This window comes from Eptatretus burgeri, chromosome 2 (assembly GCF_056783735.1).
Source record: "Eptatretus burgeri isolate ZD-2024b chromosome 2, Ebu_testis_v1, whole genome shotgun sequence".
NCBI classification, from domain to species: Eukaryota; Metazoa; Chordata; class Myxini; order Myxiniformes; family Myxinidae; genus Eptatretus; species Eptatretus burgeri.
The window spans coordinates 141,505,652-141,525,276 of record NC_140962.1 but is presented as its reverse complement, the minus strand read 5'-3'; the positions used below and the strand labels follow the sequence as shown (position 1 = coordinate 141,525,276).

General features: G+C 43.9%; 2 protein-coding genes across 9 annotated transcripts in view; both read right to left on the bottom strand.

Moving 5' to 3' along the window:
* The window catches only part of LOC147033359 (uncharacterized), a 158,568-nt gene extending 153,735 nt beyond the window's left edge, over positions 1-4,833 (bottom strand). For 3 of the 4 annotated variants that reach the window (XM_085854042.1, XM_085853998.1, XM_085854016.1), the window contains exons 1-2: positions 3,262-4,833; positions 2,605-2,715 (exon numbers count right to left, since the gene is read on the bottom strand). In XM_085854042.1, coding sequence (XP_085710168.1) covers positions 2,605-2,715; positions 3,262-3,271 — 121 coding nt within the window. In that variant the 5' untranslated portion in view covers positions 3,272-4,833. The remainder of the gene's footprint in view (positions 1-2,604; positions 2,716-3,261) is intronic. The other variant, XM_085854008.1, reaches the window with a different exon arrangement.
* A 2,399-nt stretch (positions 4,834-7,232) lies between these two features.
* Positions 7,233-19,625, bottom strand: part of LOC147033358 (uncharacterized) — a 35,446-nt gene continuing 23,053 nt past the window's right edge. For 4 of the 5 annotated variants that reach the window (XM_085854468.1, XM_085854443.1, XM_085854450.1 and 1 more), the window contains 3 exons: positions 17,614-17,667; positions 14,818-14,874; positions 7,233-10,747 (listed from right to left, as the gene is read on the bottom strand). In XM_085854468.1, coding sequence (XP_085710594.1) covers positions 9,681-10,747; positions 14,818-14,874; positions 17,614-17,653 — 1,164 coding nt within the window. In that variant the 5' untranslated portion in view covers positions 17,654-17,667 and the 3' untranslated portion in view covers positions 7,233-9,680. The remainder of the gene's footprint in view (positions 10,748-14,817; positions 14,875-17,613; positions 17,668-19,625) is intronic. The other variant, XM_085854460.1, reaches the window with a different exon arrangement.

Below are 19,625 nucleotides of genomic sequence, written 5' to 3'. Positions count from 1 at the left end.
GAGATAGGTTAGCCGAACAATGATGTTAAAGGGGGTTAGGGGACGAATTATAGTGGTGAAGTAAAGATAAAAATAAAAACAAACAAAAAAATAAGTTGGGGCTAAATTGGGTTTTACAAATTAAGGGAGTGGGTGTGGACAGTGACAGGCAAAGGCGATAGGTGGGAGGGAGACAGGTAGGTGGGTCCGAGCCCGCCATATGTGTGGCCAGCACCACCGCACTCCCTCCACCGACCTGCACTGCACAGCGAGAGGCCGGCCAACTTCGTCTGCTGGCTGTTGTTTTGCTGCGAGGCCTGTACCGGCCAGATCGTCAGCAGCTGTGTTGCTTCAAGGCCTGTGCCGGTCGGATCGTCCGCCGGCTGTGTTCGGCTGCGGCGGCCTGGTTCTACAGGCTGTGTGTGCCTGCCACCTTTGCCATGCCATGCCTACTGCCCTCATCAGTTTGCCCTCCGGTTCTGTTTTGATTTGCCCCCCCCCTCCTGTTCATTACCATGTGCGCCAGGATCGTCGGGGAAGCCGCAAGGACTGTCCTGTTGGCAGCTGCAACACGGGCCTGCAGTGGCGGCCCGTGCGCCGGTTCACCGCTGACTTTTGACTTTTTTTTTTTTCTTCCTGCAGAGTCCATTGTTCCTGGGCCATGGTTTAGTGTAAAATTTATAAGTTAAGATGTATTGTATATGAGTGCGCCACCGGCATGTGCATCTTTGTGCCGGCATTTTATTTAAGTCTTCCGGATGAGCGTGCTTGTTAGTTAGTTACTCAGCCCTCAGGTTATTTATTTTGGGGACACGAATACACTGAATGTCACACTCAGGGATCCGAAGGTAAAACGTATTAGGGGAGAACTACACATGATGGTACACGAGAATTTGACGACTCGGGACGAGTCCGTAAAAAGGGGAGGGGGTAGTGTTACGGCTGTGGAAATTCGCATTACACCATAAAGGGTCCTCAGATGAGATATATCGGTAAGTTCATGTGTGGTAAGCCCAAACCCTTTGTATAGAAGGAATATATGTGATGCATTCGGGCTGCGATTCTTCAGTTAGCCGTTTTTCTTTTGCTGTCGTTACTTTGGTGCAAGAACAACCATGAACATCGCCACAACCAAGATCTCAACGATCACGCCATTCATTACACGACGCCCACAATCACGCCATTCACACCACGACGCCACCTTCCACAACTACGCTACCACCATCTTCGCCACTCGCCATTCAACGAGCACCGTGCGGTCACGATCTCCGCGGGACGGATGAAAGGAGCGGAGTGGCAGCAGCAACAATGGTGCGAAGGGGCATCTCCCGCCCAAAACTCCCGCTTGAATGTCTCCCGCCGGATTTTCCCTCCTGCTTTTCCCGCGCTTTGGCATGGGGGAGGTGCGATTTGAGCCAGAGGTCAAAGGTAAAAAAAGGTGGGGGTCTGATTTTGGGGGAATAATTCCCTGGCCCCGAGCCAAAACTGACTTTCCTCGTCCCCCGCATGGCGCGGGGAGGGGGGAACGAGAGGGCACGCCTTTTTGGGAAGCTTCCAGAAGGGAGGTGGAGCCAGAAACGGGGCAGGGCGACGGGCGGAGCCCCACCCTACAAAAGGCGTGGGCGTGAAGGTCGACGAGAACGTCGTTCCCTTGTCCCTGTTCCCTTGTCCCTGAAGGGGAATTGTTGAGAGTTGTTATTGTTCCTGGTCGGAGGTTCTGTTCATTCGTCCCTGTCGGGCGGAGGACATGTGCAGGCGCGAGGCACGAGCCCAGTGGACCACGGCGGCGGGACTCGGAGTTACGGTCGCCAAGGGCTGGACGATGCGCGAAGGGTAGTCGCGACTTCCATTTCTTTTGGGTTCTGTGTAAACGTGTGTGTGTGGCGCCAGTCTGGTGAAGTAGAACTGTTATAAGTGTTGCCGTGTGAATTGATTTATTCGGTTGTAGATCTGCGTGTCTCTTCGCTTGCTTTTATTGTGTTTCTTGCTTGACTGTTATATACGTGCCTTCCGTGCTTCCGTGAATAAATGTGCTTGTCCGATTGTTCCCCGTTTTGCTTCGTCTTTTCCTTTTATTGAATCTCCATCTTGCATCAAGTAAGGGATTGGTAGTGGGTTTAAAACGCCCGGTAAATAATCTGAACCGTCAAGGTCGACGATAACTCCGCTCGGTTATCCCTGTAGCACGGAACGAGCCGCTTTAGCGGTTCGTGTCCGGAGTCGACCTGTGGCGTGGTACAACTCCTTGGTACGCTATCCGCGCGGGTACTTAGGTAAATCGACCATTCAGCGATCGGACCCTATTTCCCGCGGGTAGAATGCAGACTGAGTTGTGGTGAGGTTACACCCCCACCCGTGACGAGCTCCCGGCGTTGTTCCGAGAGGGTCACGACTGAATTGCACGTTCGGTGGGCGAAGCGGCCGCTATTGGCTACACGCGGTCGTTCGCACGCCGGCGGGGCGCGAATTCGCAACAATATGTTATGTTATTCAGCCTTCACACCTTTAGCACAACCAAACCTCAATAACTATGAATATTTACAGCAGTGAAATGATGTTGGGCAAGATAGCTTAAGGTGTGAAGGTATGAATTGCTGATGGGAATAGTTTACCATCATGCCTTACCATCCTCTTGGTTTCCTGCCTCCTCTTCAAGCCCATCGCAGTTCACGTCCTCTATTTTGACCCGCATGATTTCAAATCCTTCCATCTTCTCACCATCCTTGGCACAATCACCTGCAAAAGGAAGCTCAATCAACACTGCTGAACTCCTAGAAAACTTGTTAAGTCTTAAACAACAAAAACAAATTTGGTTCACCATTTCGAAAATTCACAAAAGTAACCAATACCATGACCAAGGAGAAGGTTTATTATGTGAACAATGGCAGTTCTAATTGGAGAACAACTTTAAGGGGAGGTTGCTTTGCATTGCTCAAATTTCGGTAAGAACTCAAGAACACTGTCTCGGAGGGACTTTAGAGGTTTTACGAACAATTTAATATGCAACATATCATCGAGTTCTTTACACGGATAACCTGGCACAACTCTGGGCAGAATTTGTACAATATTTTTGGAAGACGAATCAAGTATTACCAAAAGGGGTCGGACAATGGCTTTCAGCCTGTTAGGTATCTAGGTTATGATTGAAACAATGACGAGGGATAAACAAGTTACAAAACGTGTATAGATTATGGTTTGGACCTGAAATCAATATTGAAACACAAGAAGAAGGGAATAACAAGGATTCGGCCGTGGAAGCTCAATGAGTAAGAGAAAGAATACCGGGATCCATCGGAGGACGAAACAATGTGTAGAGGAAGAAGAACCAGGATAATCTAGGTGGTGCGATCGTGCTGCTATCGAAAAGAGCATTGATTGCTGCGTTGTTATGGAGATGTGAGGCGTCGGGGAAACCGTATCCGGAGATCGCAAAAACAGCACGAGAACACCTTTGGCGGTCTGTGGTGATGTAATGCTGCTCTGAGGAGAGCAGAAAGGACAATCGAGCAAGCGTCTCCAGAAACGAAGTAGGACAGGATCGCGAGGTGGAGGGACAAGATCACGTGCTCAAAATTGCGACGCACATTGCACACAGCGAGTCACCAAGCTCTGGCAATTGGACTTCCTTCTCAAATAAGATGCTGCAGGATGCTCATTTCCTCATAACACCTTTCGTATGGAATTCCCATTCGAGAGATCGGTCATGAAAGGATTGAGGCTTTGGTCGGCATGATGTCACTTCCGCCAAGGGCGGTGATTTCAGATTCCACCGCGTTGCCTGTGGCGGTCATTTTAACATCACATGACCTTTCTGTTCTCTTCTCCTTTTGCGTTTCGCTCTCCTGGTGGCTGGGATCATTACAAACAAATACAATCCAATTGATCAAAGCAAAAGTACACAATTTCAAAACCTACCCTGTCCTTTAATCTAGTAACAGGAATACAATACAAATTCCGTGACAATAAAATATTTGCAATAACAAACTCAGTTGAAAACACTGCTTGCAATAGGAAATCAAATGAAAGTATGTAAATTGTTATTGTACTTGTGTTATAATATGTGGATTCCCTTGCAAGGAACTTCAACGCAGGAAGAGAAGAGGACATTAGGCCAATCAAAGCATGTGCTATGGTTGTTGTCCATGCTCTCTCCTTTTCAAATGTTGAACATCAAGCAAGGAAGCAGCACCTGTCATGTCTCGTCTTTGCTATGACTCCGCCGAGATTCAAACCACTGACCCCTCCAGATTCCGAGCAGACACTCTTAACCATTACGTCACCGAATGTGGTAAAAAAAAAAAAGTGTTATTGAATGTCCTGGGCTGGTTTACTCAACTCTGCCCCGTCTCGCATGGGTTCGATTCCCAACCCAAATATAAAACGGTCCCCACTGGTGTTTCCCATGCAGGGTGAGGCATCAATGTTTGTGCCTCGGATGGACGTTAAACTGGTCGTCTCGTCTGCCGGCATTAGTTGGTGGACGTTAAAGATCCCACGGTGTCCTTTGTGAAGAGTTGGCGAGCACCCTGAACAAATTACGAGTTCCTGCCATAACCTGGCACCTTGAATAATCACAAATCACTGCCTTAAGTGCATCAGGGCCAAGCGGCACATCACAGCAACAATGAAGCAAATTGCAAACCAGTAGCGACGTACTGCACAGGAAACTCCAATCAATTCATCCTTGCCACATACCAATCTCTCCACCAAGTTTCGGCCAAATCCATCCACAACTTTTTGAGATAACGTGCTATATATCGTTTTTGGCCCTTCTCTCAATGGTGAAGAATTGCTTTAAATATTATCCTATCCAGATCCAGATCTTCAACAAAATCTAATCAATTCTTCCTTGTCACTCACCCAACCTGCTCACCAAATTTCGTCCGAATCCGTGCTCAACGGTTTGCGATATCCTGCTCACAAAGACAGACAGACAAACGGGTGAAAACAATCTCCGTCCACCTTCGGTGGCGGAAGTAATAACGGAGCATGTACATTCGAAATCACCACACTTGCGAACCACCACATTGGATAACTAACAAACTAAGTGACACGACATGTGAACTGAATCACTGTTTTTACACTTGTTAAAATGGTGAATTTTTGTGTTGTATTTTGTCAATCATGCCGACAGGGAGGAGTGGTTGTCATATTAGAGACTGCCTACAATTCCTCCGACGCAAGGGAAACATACGTCAGAATTGTTTGAAGAGCGAAGGAGAGTGTGGTGTTAAGACCTCACCCCTTTTGAGGGAGCTCGGTGTTCTAAACATGGGTTCCGGAGGTACTCGATGATGTGCTGAGGAGATCATTACCATCCCAGTGTGTGGGTCATGCCATGTAGGCAGTCAGTCAGATGTGACTAAGCGGAATTATCTGAGTGCTGGTGCTGATTCAAAACACCAGACACCTAAATTGCCCGGGTATGACGTTCCAAATGGTCCCTTACCATGTCGGGGGGAAAGGGTGGGGATTCCCCTGGGGTACCAAGTCAAGCACAGTTCGATAAATACCAATCCTTTACTTAGGATTAGGAAACAGGATACAGAGCAGAAAGGTATACACCAATAAATCCCGTGGACATTCACTTGTATTTAAATAATTAATCAACTAACACAGAACAGGCCACAACACAAGTTCAATGGGCATGCCGGCAATACAGGACTTTGGAAATGATGCAATTCACCCCAGAATTCGACACACATGCGCAGAACCCCTTCGCAGCAATGTTGATTGGGGTATGTTGATGTATGTCGTGTGTACTACGAGAGGACTCTACTCACCAATAACGATTGAAGGGATGAGTGGTGGGGTCAGAGGGTGGATCACTCAGCTGCTCCTCTTGCTGTTGTTACTGAACTTTGCCAACTCGAAAAAATACATCGAGAGATTGTTTTGCTTTTTTTATTCTTGGTAAAGCTCTTTATAACATTTCATTAGATCACCAACTCCCCTAATCACTTTGGAGCTGCGTTCCCTGCTCAGATAGTCATCAATGAAGAGCCTAAACATCTTGAATTTAGTCACCAAACTAATGGTTTTCCTGTTTTTTTTTTAAATAAAGTCAGTACTCCAGTCATCTGCTGGCCATTTCTAACTCATGATGCTCGGTGATACAATGACGAGTTAAAAAGATACTTGTACCGTTCACGTTCACAAATAATTTCCGAGAAACTTCCAGTAGCAATGAATGGATATGTCATCGGCAGTGAAGAAGACACAAAGGACGAAGATTGACAGTTTTGAAATGTGGTGTTGGAGACCAATGTTAAAAATTCCATGGACTGGAAGAAAAACAAACAAATCGGTGCTTAGAGAAACTACACCACCGTGTACATTGGAAGCACGGATGCTAAATAGAAACTGGCATACTTTGGACGCATCATGCAGGCAGAAAACAAAAGTCTGGAGAAATCAACAATGCTGGGTGTGGTTTAAGGAATAAGACTAAAAGGCAGTCTTTGCATGCACTGGATGGATGAGATGGAGGCTAGAACCAAACGACCTCTACCAGGGCTTGAGAAGCAGTTCAGGATAGAGACGTTACCAGAAGTCGGCCAACTTGATGGAACAAGATAACCGATGAAAAAAAACTTGTACATCAATGTGTGGACATTTTTTTCAGTCCTTAACACTTCACAATGAGGGGTAAAAGTGGCTGGTATTTTAATTTGCCTTTGTGCAGACCCTCCATCTGCGGAAATGGCTTGGTGCCAGTTGCATCTTTTCACGTGGTACTCTCTCCAAGGGCAAACTCTACTCCAAAGTGCTGCTGCAGCAGTCTCATGACATGCATAGTACTGGTCGGTTTACCATTGCCTTCCCAATGCAGGAACTTGGAACTTGTTCAGGATAGCAGCCACAACTACCACCATCTTCATCAAAAGAAACTGAGATTCATCATGTCCACCAATTAATGCTATCAGATAGGACAGTTCAATATCCATGTGAGGAATGGCACACCATGTTGCAATGCCCGGCTCACGAAACACCCATCAGAGTTTCGAGAGAGGCTGGGAATTGAACCCAGATGAGAAAGCTTCGAAGCAAGTGTGCTTCCTCTGCACCATTCATGCTGCAGGGACAATACCAGTTGAGCTTTGCATTGGTTCTGTAAAACTTTGTATAGTTACACAAGACGGCGTTTCAAGCTTGACTTCTACCTTTGCCATTAAAAACAGAGCAACAGATGCAAAATAAGAATGTGGGAATTTGTCTTTCATAAATGTTGATAACCAAAAACCATATAATAATGCATTTCCTGCTTTTTTATTATTTTTACATTTAGGACTATCAAAGGCTTGAAGTGGAGCCTATACATAAATAGTGAGGACACAAATATTAGTAAACATGAGTGTACTTTTACATTAATTACAAGGACATTTGTAGAGCATAGACAACAACAGAGTATGAGGAAATTAAACTAAGATTTCCGACAACATGAATCGGGGGTTCCGATTGGAATGCCAACAGGCTTTAGTGCACGTGCTGAAAATCAAGATTGTCGCAAGTGACTGCCAGAGGGGATGGAACAGCAAAAAATGTATAAATAAAGAGCGAAATTTCTGTTCAACAAAAGCCATCCTCTTTGTTGAGATTTTCAAATGACACTATTGATAATTGTGATGATGTTTGTCAAGATATAAACTGAATGCACTTGAGAGTTTATACCACACTGGAAGAAGCATCTGTCTGAAGCCGGGAAGCAAGAGGTCAGGATCATTTCCCTGAAAATATCACGGTCATTCAACAGTTTGGCATCCTGCTTTGTTCATCAAGCTTGCTGTCCGTGGCATGCAAGGCCACTTTCATACCTGGCATTCTGACTTCCGTGAATCGTTCAGTAAACATGTTGCTGTCAAATGCACCCTGTAGTGTCATGAGGCTGTCCTGGTCCTCGGTTACATAAACCATCTTTCCGATGTTTTGGAAAACCCTCTCTTCCTTTCTGCAGATGACTCAACACTGCACCATGTAGTATACCCATCACACTGATGGGCAAATTGCAGCTGCATCACGGTCGATCTGGAATATTTCGATACTTATCAAAACAAATGGAACACTTCTTTCAATCTTGACAAATGCCACAGTTTCACACCGGAACTCCATATATCGATTTCTCTGATCAACCACTCGAAGCGGTTCAGTCTCTTGAACTTCCAAGCCTCACGATCATCCACGACCTCTTCAAAATTGACCATACAGCCAAGCTGGACTCCAAAATCACCAAAAGAACGGTCATTCCAAGTAATTCCTTGAAAAAGCAGAATTGCTCACAATCTTCAAGGTCTTTATCCATTACTGGGTGGAGTACCACTCTCCCCTCTGGGATGGCAGCTCAGCATCATATCAGTCTGTCTTTTGTGGATTCTGTGAAATTATAGAGCCTTCAAAATTCTTGCCATCTTGCACAGAGAGGCCAAAATACAGGGGCTCTTGCTCTCACATAGGAGACAGGTCAGTGGCTTCTGTTTTCCTACATGGTCTAGCTTCCGCTGCTCTCTCAGCCACCTCAACCCTCCCATAGTTCCTCCAAGATACACATTCTTTCAATAACTTCTTGAATGTTAAAAACTACGAAAATGCAGGTGCTCCACACACGTCAACTCTTTTGTTCCTCTTTATGCACTTGCCTTCCGGAGATTGTTCAATCACACCATTTCCTTCAGCGTTCAAGTAAGTCGTGCGCCACCACCTCATGTCATCCCACCTCCCTATCAAATATTTTCTCGGCCTATTAACCCTAGCTCACGCACCCCCTATCTCTGTCTCTCTTCCTGCTGGTTTATGCCCTTGCTTGTGTCCAACTGTGGCCACACTGCCCCTACTGCCAGTATGTTGCTCTTTTTAACCCTCTGTTGCCTTTCGCTGAGCCAAGACCTTGTATTTTTTTTTAACTCTTGAAAACAAAGGAAAATCGAGTAGAATGTTATTATAATAAGCATATGCTGCTTGGACTTGGTGTTGTATCAACAATTTGTTAGATTGGTGCCACCCTAAACTGAGATGAAATGATAAAATGGGCGGTGAGGTGGATTCATGTTCAGAGTCTCCAAATGCAATGTTGCATCATAACGACACGCTAAACGATTCTCAAAAGAAAATGTACATTCCATTTTACACAGTTTGATCTGCGGTTTCCATTTTGCCGCAATGGCCCACAACAAACCGTCTATAATCGAGAGTTTTAAGTAATTTCTGTGCAATGGCTTAATGGATCTTGAGAAAAAAATAATAGAGATATATATATATATATATATATATATATATATATATATATATATATATATATATATATATATATATATATATATATATATATATATATATATATATATATATTCAAAATAAATAAAAGTTGACATTTCACCGTTTGTCGTGTTAAGTTGCAAATCACAATCAAAACGGAACTGTTCAGCAAAAGTGCTATTCATTATAACGAGATTTGTTGTAACAACAGTTCTCATCAATCAGATTAAAATGTATCATTCTTGTAAAAGCAAACAAGTATAGCTCGGAGTATAAACACAAGTTCAGGTCACATTTGTATCACCCTGGTATATATGATGTCAATCTTCGTTCTAACTTATTTGTATCAAGTAAGCTTCCTCGTCCAATTCCGAGGAAAGAAGGTTGTTGTGCATTGGCTTTTGAAAAAAAAAAAAAATAATAAAAATATAAAAAAAAACATCCATTCGCACTTAAACTAGCTGCTTGGCAATATCGGTGTGGATCTTCAAGTGACTGCGATAAGATGACAAATAAATGAAATCTTTTCCGCACGTGTTGCAATTGTAAGGGCGTTCACCAGTGTGGATCATCATATGCTGCTGACACGACGATAACTGAGCAAACGTCTTTTCACAAGTTGTGCATTTATAAGGGCGTTCGCCGCTGTGACTTCTCATGTGCCGACGGAAGGTTGAGGAATAATTAAAACCTTGCACACATATTGTGCATTTATAAGGAGGCTCCTTGTTGTGGATCCTCATGTGTTGTTGACACGATGACAAATGCTTGAAAGCCTTGTCGCACACGTTGCATTTGAATGGACGCTCTTCCAGGACTTCGTCGCTGCTGTGTGTCCTCATGTGCTCTTGACAATACAATTGACTCGAAGCGTTTTCACAAACAGGGCGCTTGTAAGTGTTCTCTCCATTGTGACGCCTCACATGATTGCGGTACGACGATGACTGAGTGAACGTCTTCCCGCAAACGGTGCATTTGTAAGGACGCTCACCACTGTGGATTCTCATATGTACTCGGCAGGTCGATGACTGGCCGAAGGCTTTCCCACAAACCGTACACTTATACGGGTGCTCTCCACTGTGGACCCTCAAATGAACTTGATAGGTCGACGACTGAATAAAATCTTTTCCACATGTAGTGCATTTGTATGGACGTTCACCACTGTGGATCATCATATGCTGTTGACACGTTGATAACTGAGTGAAGCTCTTGTCACAAGTCGAGCATTTAAAGGGCCGTTCACCACTGTGAATCATCATGTGTCGCTTAAGACTTCCCAACAGACTGAACGCTTTATCACACGTTGTACATTTGTACGGACGCTCCCCGGTGTGCTTGTTCAAGTGCGCCACAAAATTGGTTTTGTATGGGGAACTGTAAGGACAGTACATGCATTTCTGCTCTTCATCCCTTGAATGCGGTTTGTTCTTTTCCACGACCCGTTGCACTTCCGGGTCATTTAGCAACGTATACGTACACCTGGTTGATGAGATCTTCACTCTGAACTCCAACTGTTTTCCTGCACAAAAAAAATGACATAAGCAAATGATCAAGTCAAACAAAAAAGAAAATGATCAATTTAATCATTACATACCGTACACACACACACACACACACACACACACACACACACACACACACACACACACACACACACACACACACACACACACACACACACACACACACACACACACACACACACATATTACTGTACATATTGTTGCAGTTATGGGAACTGCATCCCTCCAAAGTAATAGCAACCATCATAGAGTTATTCCATTAATATACGTTCAGATAGTCCTTTCCCTTTTGTCTAGCGGGACAACGGGACAGTGCGTTGTGTAAACTTCATAACTAGGTCTGATTATATCTCTGATTTCATTCTACTCTTATTCCTAAGGTAAATCCCAGCCACGTGCACACTTCGCTGTGAGATGGGTCCTCAGCGAGCGCCAAGCAGGCATTACGCCGGACAGCCCTCTGCAGAAATCACAGCCTGCCAAACGCACGTGATGCACTCACGCTGCACAGAACACGTACCGAGGAGATGGAGGAAACAGCACCCTAAATGGTGACAACTTTCAGTACACTCGACGCACACTTTTACACCCATTTCTCCACTTAATAACTATATATCTATCTTCTTCAACTCAACCCTACATACATAATTGTATAAAAACTTTTCCCTCAATTCCCTGACACAGATCAGGGCTGGCACCGTGCATCCCACCGCCTCTGATAACCGCGAACACGATGCTCGATGGCGGGCGGACCCGCGCGCTGGCCACGTGCTTAATGGCGGACCCGCGCGCGGCCGTGATACTTTATCATCGTGCAGAACGAGGCACGAATAACACCCATCTTTGGTCGGGTCTGCGCATGGGGTTACAACAACATTTTACCATCGGTCTTTGCTCACGACGACGGCAACAAATGTCTCCTGAGGAAGGAAGACATCCTCCCGCACCTCCCCCTCGATGCAGCTGCTACCAGGCAGAGGCATGCTGTGTGGCCGGATCGCTCTGGCCACGTGGCGTACCGTGGAGCAGGCACATTGACCAGCGCCAACCGTGGGTTGCCGGTGCAAAAAAGATTCATATCATGGGGTTCGGTGCAAAGCCATTCATGTCACGGTGCTCGAAGTGAGACAATTCCGCAGCTTGGAACCATCTGGCCAGAAGTGATGTGGAGCCGCTTCCGGTCATGGCGGCCTGCCCGTGTGCTGGCCGGGGCCCAATCAGAGCACAACACATCACTTCGGGTCATCACCCCGCCCCACATCACCGGAACTATAAAAGGACGGGTCACGGGGCGGTGGGAGTGAGGTCGTCCTCATTCAAGAGTTTTCGTCGTTCCTGGTGTGTCATCGTTCCTGCTCGCTCAGTCCTGTCGATTTGTCTTGCTAGTCCTGGCCTGGAATTAATCTTCAACCATTCGCCTTCTGACTCCGCCTTTCTGCACCAACTCGTTGCTGACTCCGCCTTCTTCACACTTCTCCGCCCACTTGCTTTGGACTCCGCCTCTTTCTCACCCATTGGCTTTTGGCTCCACCCAAGTCCCTCCCTTCACGCCCAACAGTCGCGTCTCAATCTCTGGACCGACGCTCGCTGCACGAAGCAAGAGACGACGCACCAGCTGTCAGGGAGGTATCGCCCATCGGAGCATCCCTACAAAACGTATTGGTGGCGCGATCGGGCAAGGTATAGCCTCATCTCCTCTCCTTTTTCTCTTCATAGGTGTGTGTGTGTGCGTGTGTGTGTGTCTCCTGCCGCCTGTCCTCATTTAAGTTAAGATTGTACAATAATTATATCGGTATAACTCTGCTCTCTGTCTGCTTTTGTAAGTTGCTTGTATATTGCCGCACATCACATTTTTTCCTATTCCTGCTACAGACAACAATAAAAGTTATATTCACAGTGCCACATAGCTTTCCTTGCCTGCTTGTTAATAAATCCCTTTGTAAAAATGTTCCCAGCTCGTTTTCGTCTTTTCTTTCATTGATCCAACATGGTTCGTATCCTAACTTAGCCAGGATTTTGTTCCCAATGATCCGTTCCTTTTAGCCGGTACGTCCTTGGCAGTGTCGCGCGGCTGCATCCGGTCCGGACAAGGCATGTTCCCCGGTAATTAAATCACATGATTAATTCGGTAACCCGGTTAATCCATAGACGGGAGGACCCGAGGACACGTGGTTGAGTTATTGGCGTTCACGGTCGGTTAGCGACCCGCCGCATCACGGATTTATTCGTGTGCGACGGCCTGCAATTCCGGGGAGTCTGGTGGGATCCAGAATTAGCTTCCCCCCCTGGTAGTCTAATCACCCTCTAATGAGCATAGATTTTGATGTGGTTGATACACTTTGGTCCATTACAGGTGATGAATGTTGTGATCAAATTTCATAAAAATTGTGTGTGAAATTTCTGAGAAGTCAAATACCTATTTTGGGGGGCAACGCCCCCCCTCCCCTCTCTCATTAATCCCATTGACCCCGATTTTTTAATAGCATGAACAAACTTTGGTACATCACGGATGATGAAGGTTGCGGTCAAGTTTCGGAATTGCTTGTGTAGTTTCTGAGAAGAAAGCAGATACCTCTTTTTGGGGACAACCCTCCATTAACCCCTTTAGGGCCTGATTTTTTTTTATGTGGTGAACAAACTTTGGAACATACTGGGTGATGAAGGTCAAGTTTCATCAAAATCATGTGTGTAGTTTCTTAGAAGTTATTGCAAGTGTTTTTGGACGGACAGACAACACGCCATCCCATGAGCACCCCAGAACTACATTCCAGGTGAGCTAAAAAAAAGAAATAATTAAATAATAATAATAATAATAATAATAATAATAATAAAAATATCGGGCGAATGTTGAGCATTTTTGAACAAAAATGAATCTTCAGTAAAAAAAAGGCCTATTTTCAATCCCAGGGTTGTAATGTAAAGTAATGTAAACCCCTTAAGGCTTCATCTTAATTCGAATTCGACATCTGATTTCATTTTTCAGTCGCCAAGATCATTCAAGACTCAGTTGTAGCAAACGGGGAGAAAAATTGGACGAACTTTCATGTTTTAAAAGGAAAAACGCATTTAAGCCATTTTGAATGTATCTTGTCGGGCACGATGCGGGGAGGGTGAGAGAGGGACGGGAGAGAATAGAGGAAGGGGGGGAGGGTGGAGAGAATGGGCGAGGGAGAGTTGTGGTCTTAAAAAAAGTCACATTTTACATCAAGTGGAATTTCCACGGGTCCCTGCTAATATTTTCATAAAAACAAAATTTAAGTGAAAAATACAAATGTCAACACAAAAAGGCACAAACAACTCAAAATAAACAATTTTTTTTTAAACCACAACAACAACTTTTACTCTTTCACTCATTTCAGTGGTTTACAAGGAATTACAAAGAATTTTTTGCACAGGAGGAGGCCATTTGGCCCATCATGCCTGCGCCACATCAATCCCAGATTTAATCATCCATCAATTCCCCTTCCCTTCGTGTGCAGCCTTTCAGCCGCTACACTGGTACTCATTTCGCGACCTCGGAAGGATGTCAGGCTGAGTCAACCCCCTGGTGTTAATTCAGTGGAAAAAACAGACCTTGAACTCAGGACCCTAGGATTCCGAGCCACCACCCTAACCACTAAGCCAGGTTTAGAGTTTACTTTTACTCGAAACTGGATACTTGTTTTCTGAACTTAAAACTCATCAATTCGCACAATATCCCATCCAAACTGAAAAAGACAAATTTGAAGATGTGCTCAACATTGTTACAAGCTAAAATTCTAAAGCTGGAGCATCATGTCAGACTGTTTTTGCATCAAAGCATGTTATCTTTATTGTCTTTAATGTCATCTAGGTTCCCTGCTATGAAACACAGAGTCACTTGCTAATCGAGTTCAGAGGGTGTTAAGAGTCAACCACAGACCTCCTCACTCAAAATAAATAAATAAATAAAAAAACACAAAACAAATCAAACTATAAAACATAAAATTACAATCTGCTTGGGAATGTGCCCGCACAGATAAAGAGGCACTCTAAAACATCAAACAAAAACCATGAAGATGTTGCAATTGTAGTCCGTCTTTGTCACCTTGTATATTTGAGGGCTCCAAAGATCCAGGCTCAGTTTTTGCTTGCTTTTCTATTTCTGAAACGAAACAGAGAATGTAACCGATTAGAAAAGGGACAACCCATCTTAGCAGTTCTTTTGAGGAAATGAGTCGCTTGCTCATCCAGTTTCGAGGGCCTTAAAAGTGGACAAAAAAAAGTTGAACTTCTGTTGAAAAATTTCTTTGATAAAAAAAAAATGTTGAAAAATGTAATTCTTTTTTACTGGAGCCAGCAAAGCAAGCGAAGAAGCCTCATCATACTCTGCTCGTGGATTGTCAGTGAAATCCCTGCACCTCACAATTGACACACAGTGTTCATTCTTCTGGAACAAGTTCAATTTCCAAATGCTTCAAATGCTGCCTTTAGAGGGATTTTAACCCAGAACCAAACTAACATCTCAATTACATGACGAGATTTTTTTTTTTCGTTGATGTTAGTGATTAGTAAAACGTTAATTTCTTTAAAATGAAATCATTTCAAAGTGATGCTGAGATTCGTAAAATTTACACAATAAAATTTACCACTACCACCACCACTGAAGAGGGAGACAGGTTTGTATGAACATTCATCCCAATGTTAACAATACCAGAGGGAGGTCAAATGTTACGACAACAAACAAAAAACCAATGTCACCCGCAGGGTGACCCATATCTTGCCAAAAGGTGACCACGTGTGACTTCTTTAAGGTCACACTGAGGTGAACAGAGCTGCTATCCACCAGGAGCGACTCCTTGAGGAATATCTGCCTACGGGAGATTCTGATGAGAATCGTTCTACAGAGTAACCATGAAAAATATGCGTTTGCCTCATAACATCACCAAATGACGTCATAATGTCTCAAGCTTGACATATCTAGAAAGCACTCATCGAGGTGTTCAATTTGAGGTACGACACGATATGGTTCCTAAAACTTGAAAATTTGACCTTGGGGTCAAATATGTTTGACCTTAGGCGCTAACCATGAAGGTCAAGGCCAATCGCCACCAAAAATTAATCAGCTGAGCGCCAGACCATGAACTATATTCCCATGAAGTTTGAAGATGATCCGATCAAAATTACCGTTTACAAAATAAGATAGGACCGTTTACAAAACCCCCCCATCCACTTTCTCAACAATCCTCTGGAAGAAGTCTTTTCTTTCAAGCTTCTAGGTCTCACTATCTGCCATGACCTTTCCTGGGAAAGTCACATTTCCAACCTCGCCTCAAAAGCCAGTCGCCGACTGGGAATCCTCCGTCGTGCTAAGTCCTTCCTCGGCCCTCTTGAGCTCCTAACCACTTACAAAGCTTTTGTCCGTAGCCTGATGGAGTACTGCTCTCCCCTCTGGGCTGGTGCTCCTGCCTCCCACCTTTCTCGGCTTCACACTGTCGAAACCAGGGCATTTAAGATCATCGGCATCTCCCGCAATGAAGCTGAGTCTTTGGGCCTCTCACTCAATCACCGCAGGTTGGTCGGTGGTCTTTCTGTCTTCTACCGACTCCTCTCCAGCCTTGCCCCTCCCCTGCTCTCTCTGCGATTTGTCCCCACCACATTTCCACAGGGCGCTCAAGGTCCGCCAACAACCCCCTTCTGGTAAAATACCAAAATCATGAATCACTGCTCATCTTCACTCTTTCATTCCTCTTTTTTCCCGCCTTTGGAATAAACTTCCTCACTCTATTCTTTCCCATTCTTCCCTCCAGGCTTTCAAAACAGCTGTTCACCACCACCTCTTATCTTCCCCCATCCAAATCCTTGATCTTTTCTACCCCCGATAATCCACCCAAGCCCACTTCCTTCATTTCTCCTGCTTTCCTTCCTGAAAGTCCCTGAAATGTCCATCTTCTCTTCGCCATGTTCCCCGTCCCATCCCCATCCCTCTCCCTTCCACAGTTCACCTAATGTGTCTGTTCCCCACTGTTTTGTCCCTTCCACTCCCGCCCCTCTTGTCTCATGCCTCCTTGCTATGAGTTGTGTGTTAGCTCTCATACGAGCCTCGACCAAGGTATACAAAAAAAAAAAAAATTAAAAAAAAAAAATTACTCAAAAAATAAGGGTTTCGTCGACTTCCCTGATTTGCGACAGTGACCTTGACCTTCAAAATTTTGTGCACTGAAAGTGACCTCTATCGGCCTCTGATATGCGAAGTTACAAAAATTCCCAATGGTAACTGTGCTCTGCAGAATTTTTTATACGTGATTACAGACAAAAAAAAAAAAAAAAACAAACAAAAAAAAAAAAAAACACATACAAGCTGACTAACATATCTTGAAAAAACTTCGTTTTGGCAAGATAACAAAAAAAACATATGAAGGTCAAGGTCAATCGCCACCAAAAATTAATCAGCTGAGCGCCAGACCATGAACTATATTCCCATGAAGTTTGAAGACGATCCGATCAAAATTACTCAAAAAATAAGGGTTTTGTCAACTCCCCTGATTTGCGACAGTGACCTTGACCTTTGACCTTCAAAATTTTGTGCACTGAAAAGGACCTCTATAGGCCTCTGATATGCGAAGTTACAAAAATTTCCAATGATAACTGTGCTCTGCAGATTTTTTTATACGTGATTACAGACAAACAAACAAACAAACAAACAAAAAAAAAACAAAAAAAAAAACATACAAGCTGACGAACATATCTTGCAAAAACTTCGTTTTGGCAAGATAACAAAGTTTTCCAAACTTTCACTGTGTTTAAACACGTGGTTTCAGGATAAATTTGAGATCACAAATCATTTACTGCACAGAGCAAAACGTGCAATCATGTCAGACTGATGAATTGTTTGCCTTTTCACCTTGTATGTCTGAAGCCAAAATTTCTGGTTCTGTTTTCATGTTTCCCAACAATTCTGAAAAAAAAACATTTAAAAAAAATGGTAAATCGACATAGTCAAAGAAATTCTGTAAATTAGGAAATCACAAATGCAAATTCAAAATCGGATTGGGTAACTCCTGTGTACAAATAAAATAAAATTTAAGAAGGTTTGACACAAACGAGCCTTTGATCATGGTTTTACGAAGAGCATCGACACTCCTTTCAGGAACAATCATTTACAAAATAAACAAGGATTCATTATTTTTACCGTGTTGACCTAATTTACACACAAGTAACTTTCTTCAACACAATTGCCATTTTTGTACGGAGCCAAATATTTATTATGGATGCATGGGAGGGGGTTCGAAGAGCATGGCAAGGGAAGAGGCATGTAATGCAGAGAATGCAATTTGATGGTAGGGGGAAGGGGAAGAGATAGGGTCTGGGTTTCAGAGCTGCTCAAGGCTGTTGGTGCTGTTGGGAAAAGGCAATGCTGCAACCATAGAAGCAACAGTCAGGACCATCATTTTATGTTCTCTAAGGGAAACGTTAAGAGGAAATGCACAACCTTATGATGGAGGGTTTAGGGGACCAATCCCCTTCTTATGACATCACACACTGTTGGATGAACATTATCCAGGCAGCAATCCCCTTCTTTTGAAATCACACAAAGCTGGATGAATGCTATCCAGGGCTGGCCATGTAGAAATTACGTACGGTCCAAATGTCCCAATTAGACATTACGCGTCCCGCTTCCCGACCGACTGCTGAAATATCCCACTTTTCGTGTGAAATGGACAAAATTTGTGATCCTGTACAGCGAAATATCGATTTTTACCCAATATCATTCATGAGTGACTCACTCACTCAGAGACTGCAGTAACACTCGTGTGACTTGCACTCACTTCCGAAACCAAAAACGAAGGCAAGTGAAAAAAAAAATATTGCGTGCTTTGGATATTAGACCGGGAGCCCGGGGCCCTGAGCTCAAACGAACGAGGTACTAATATCTGAGCACAGGGGCATGAATGGAGTATCAAAAGACATATAGAAAGTTATTTCTGCCGGGTAACACCCTCTGTGTAAGGACCCTGGTGACCCTCCAAAGGGGTCCTTAAAATTGGCTAGATCAAACATTGGAAGTACCAGTTGGTATCACTTCCATATGATGCATATGACCAACCTTAAAAACAAAAGCACATGTGACAGACATGCCTACTACTGCAAAAGGCCCCCCAGAAGCCCCAACAAGGGCCCCCAAAAAAGAGGTTAGCACAAACATTGGAGGTACTAGATAAAACCAGTTTTAAAATCATATATACATCCCACAGAGTGTAAAATGTCCATTACCAGACAAATTGTCTGCTGCATTGGCCCTACCAGAACCCCCAAAAGTGAGCTCTAAAAAGGGCAAAACATTACAGTAGACCAAAAATACACAATTGGTATAATTTTGCACATTATGCCGGCACACCATTACCATAGGAAGCATTTATGTTGAACAATTTAACAAAAGAACTACAAAATACTAATAAGCCTACTGGTATCACACTATGAACCAATAAACTCAGAAAAAAACTACAGGCTCATATTGTACTGAAACACTCAGAAATATACGAAGACATAAATAGTTCTAATGTTTCCGAACTTCTCCAAACATTCTTTTCCGAGTTCGGAGATGTTATATTAGGAGAGGTCAGGGAACATTAGAACTGTTATTACTTCCAAAGATTTCCGAGTTCGGAGACGTTAGGAGTTAGGAAACATTCGAACTATTTATGTCTTCGTATATTTCCGAGTGTTTCAGTACAATATGAGCCTGTAGTTTTTCCGAGTTTATTGGTTCATAGTGTGATACCAATAGGCTTATTAGTATTTTGAAGTTCTTTTGTTACAGTTAAACATAAAATGCTTCCTATGGTAATGGTGTGCCGGCATAATGTGGAAAATTATGCCAATTGTGTATTTTTGGTCTACTGTAATGTTTTGCCC